A 3389-nucleotide genomic window follows, 5' to 3' on the forward strand; every position below is an offset into this window, starting at 1 on the left:
CCCCCGCGGGCTGATCCCGGGCCCTGCCGGACTCCAGGGTCTCCTCTGAGGGATAACCCCCCCCCCAGAGCCCAGAAAGCCCGGGGAGGAGGGTAACCGTGGGTCTCAATCCCTCCCTGCAGTCCGTGGTCACGCTGGACGGAGGCAAACTCGTCCATGTGCAGAAGTGGGACGGGAAGGAGACATCGCTGGTGCGGGAGCTGAAGGATGGGAAGTTAATTCTGGTAAGGAAATGGTTTTGTTCTGAGGTTCCCACCTCAGGAATGGTTTGAAGTGGGAAGAGCTCAGCTCGAGACAGGGCTGGGGGCCGGGCAAGGCAGCACTAACCCCCCGCACCCCTCTGTCCCCAGACTCTCACCATGGGCAACGTCGTCTGCACCCGCACCTACGAGAAGGCGACATAGACGCTGTCCCAGCTCCCCTGCCTGTCACCCGGTGCCACATCGTCCCCACCTCCTGGCCCCGTGCCAGGCGCGGCTTCCCGTGGGCTCGGAGCCTCTGCCCCGCCAGGGCCACTCGTGCCCCTGCCCGGTGCCTGCAGGGGCTCGAGGGACTCGGGTGGTGGTCTCGTGGTTTGTTGTTGGGTTCTTTTTTAATTAACAGTGGGAAAAGTCACATGGAAAAACAATAAAGGTGTTGTTACAGCTCCGTGCGCGGTTTGCTCGGGAAAAGGCGCTTTTGGCACGGGCCCACCCACAGGGCTGAGCCAGGCCGGGCTCTGCCGAGCAGCACCGGCGTTCAGCCAGCCCAGGCGCGCTGGCAGGGATGGGGTTAATGGCCAGTGATCCCAGATCCCATCTCGGCCTCTTCTCCAGGCTGTGGGAATCGGTTCTGGTTAGAAGTGAGCTCTCCCGCCCAGCTCAGGATGCGGGAATGCCCCTCCCATGCCAGAGGCCGATCCAGCAGGGAGCCGCAGCCTCAGCCAGAGGTGCAGGCTCAGCTGGAATAAAGGTTCCCAGCACTTGGATTTGGGACGGGAAATGGTCCCAAAGGGCGCTGCAGCCGTGGGGAGCTGCGGCGGGAAGCCCAGGGAAGGAAAAGGGATAAGGGAGAGGCTCCACCAGCAACCCCAACTCCTCCTGTGATGCCAGGTTGCCAACCCCACTCAGCCCCAGCTCCCTGCAGAGCCAGAGGCCACAGCGGCGACTCCTTCCCCGCACTCACATCTGTCCCGGCAGGGCCGAGCTGCTCCTGGCACTCTGCCCCTGCCATCCCCGCCCGACCTTCAGCTCCAGTTACATTTATGCTCCTTCCAGCAGCCTTCTCCTACGGGTTACCTCACCACACACCCCCTTCCCACCCACGGGAGCCTCGGGAAGCAGCCAGAACTTCCCAAAAAACCCTTTCCTGTCCCCTCCACACGGCCAACGCTGTTCTCCCCCTGCCCAAGATGAAGTGTGGAGGGTAATACAGAAGAAAGCCGGTCCAAAGTCCAGCTGGAGAGGGCAGAGAATTATTTTCCATCCCTGTCCAAGGCAGCAAACACTCCACAGTTCATGTTTACTCCCCGTATCTCCGCTCCCCCATTTGCTCCTTGCTCCTGCACTCCCAGTGTTTGCAGAAACACCGAGGGAGCTGGGGCAGGTTTGCAGCCCCGAGCTCTGTGCCAGGGGTCTGTGGTCCCATCACAGGGCCCAGCACCACCAAACCCTGTCCCCAGCACAGCACGGGCCTGGCTGTGCCACCCCAACCCCAGGGACAGCGCTGGTGTCACCCAGAGCTGGCAGCAGCTCCAGCAGAGCACGAGGCTGTGGGACAGCAGAGCTGCCCTGCAGGGCGTCACGAGCCCTGGCTGGCAGCAGCTGTGGCAGAAAGGGGCAGCCGTGCCCAAGGTGGCAGAGGACAGCTCGTAGCAAGGTCGGCACCGGCACCACCACAGGCCCGTGTGACTTCCAGAGGGAAACTCCGTGTCCCCGGAGCCGGAGAGGTGCTGAGCCCTGCTGGCTGCTCGAGCTGTGCACCCGGGAGCCCGGCCTGCCCTGCTCAGCCCAGGGCTACTTCCTGTGCTTCTTGTGCTTCTTCTTCTTGGGAGCCTTGCTGGGCTTCCCGCAGTGCTTGGGCCTCTTGCTGCGGGGCTGAGCTCCGTCGCTGTCCGAGGCCGAGCTCTCCGAGTCCGACTCTGAGGACTGCTTGGCCTTGTGCTTCTTCTTCTTCTTCTTCTTCTCCTAGGAAAACACATCAAAAGCCCGGGAATGTGGGAACGCTGTCCCTGGTGCTCAGCAGGGCAGCAAGGGCCTCTCTGGGCCTGTTCCTGCATGGAAAGGGCGCTGTGCCCCGGGGGCCAGGAGATACCAGCACTGCCAGCCCCCAGCTGCAGGGGCAGGGCACAGGGCATGGCAGAAACCAGAGCACAGGGGCAGCACCACGGAAATCCAAGGCTGGAAAATGTTGGATTTTCCATGGAACGAGAGTCCTTGCCCTCACTCCATTATTTCATTGTTCTTTATTAACGCAAGTTGGAAGGATGAAGCTTTTTTTTGCCCCCCCAAAAAATGGGTTTCTAAAATAGCCATGAGCAGCATCCCTGCAGCCCCAGCCCATCAGCAGCCCCCAGCCTGCCAGGACGAGAGCCCTGGAGCATCCAAACACTCCCTGCTCCTGCAGGAGAGCCCAGTGGAGCTTCCTGCACCAGGACGAGGTCAGCGCTCTTCTGCAAGAGGTGGTTCTTTGCACAACCTCACAAAGATTTCACCACGTGCCGTCCTGTTTCCCAACTTCCTCTGCACTCCCTCCGCTGCCCAACCTCCCACTGCACCCCTTCCAGCTCCCCAATTTCCCACTGCACCCCTTCCAGCTCCCCAATTTCCCACTGCACCCCTTCCAGCTCCCCAACTTCCCCTGCACCCCTTCCAGCTCCCCAACTTCCCACTGCACCCCTTCCTGCTCTCCAATTTCCCCTCACACCTCTTCCTGCTCTCCTGGATTCCCTTGCACACCCTCCTGTTTCCCAACTTCCCTTTCACCCTTTCCTGCTCCCCAACCTCCCCTGCACTCCCTCCTGCTCCCCAATTTCCTCTGCACCCCCTTCTGATCCTCAACTTCCCACTGCACCCTCTCCTGCTCCCCAACCTCCTTCGCACCCCTTCCTGCTCCCTCCCCCTTCAGAGCCCCCCATCCTGTGCTCCAGACCCGACCTTCGGATGCAGCACGAGAGCAGGTGGTGCTGGAATGAAGCTCGGAAGGAACTTTGAAATGGCTCTGAAGCCTCCAGTTTGAGGCGTGTGATGAAGCAGCGGGCAGAGACTGCCCTGAGACCAGGCCCGGGGGCACTGGGATCACCCCGAGGCAGACGAGCACTATTTAATGGTGCAGGATGGCAATTTGGGGATGTTCAATCATATCACGGGCCTGGGGAGGGGATCTGATGGATCCCGTGCTGCTGCATCCCC

General features: G+C 61.4%; 2 protein-coding genes across 2 annotated transcripts in view; one reads left to right on the forward strand and one right to left on the reverse strand.

Annotated features, from left to right (window-relative positions):
- FABP3 (fatty acid binding protein 3) overlaps window positions 1-646 on the forward strand; it is a 2819-nt gene extending 2173 nt beyond the window's left edge. Inside the window, exons 2-3 of the mRNA XM_008640959.1 lie at window positions 123-224; window positions 351-646. Of these exons, the coding sequence (XP_008639181.1) occupies window positions 123-224; window positions 351-404 (156 nt within the window). The 3' untranslated portion in view covers window positions 405-646. The remainder of the gene's footprint in view (window positions 1-122; window positions 225-350) is intronic.
- Window positions 647-1431: 785 nt separating this feature from the next.
- Window positions 1432-3389, reverse strand: part of ZCCHC17 (zinc finger CCHC-type containing 17) — a 12860-nt gene continuing 10902 nt past the window's right edge. Inside the window, exon 6 of the mRNA XM_017743736.1 lies at window positions 1432-2165. Within this exon, the coding sequence (XP_017599225.1) occupies window positions 1995-2165 (171 nt within the window). The 3' untranslated portion in view covers window positions 1432-1994. The remainder of the gene's footprint in view (window positions 2166-3389) is intronic.

This window comes from Corvus brachyrhynchos, unplaced genomic scaffold (genome assembly GCF_000691975.1).
Source record: "Corvus brachyrhynchos isolate BGI_N302 unplaced genomic scaffold, ASM69197v1 scaffold580, whole genome shotgun sequence".
Taxonomy (NCBI): Eukaryota; Metazoa; Chordata; class Aves; order Passeriformes; family Corvidae; genus Corvus; species Corvus brachyrhynchos.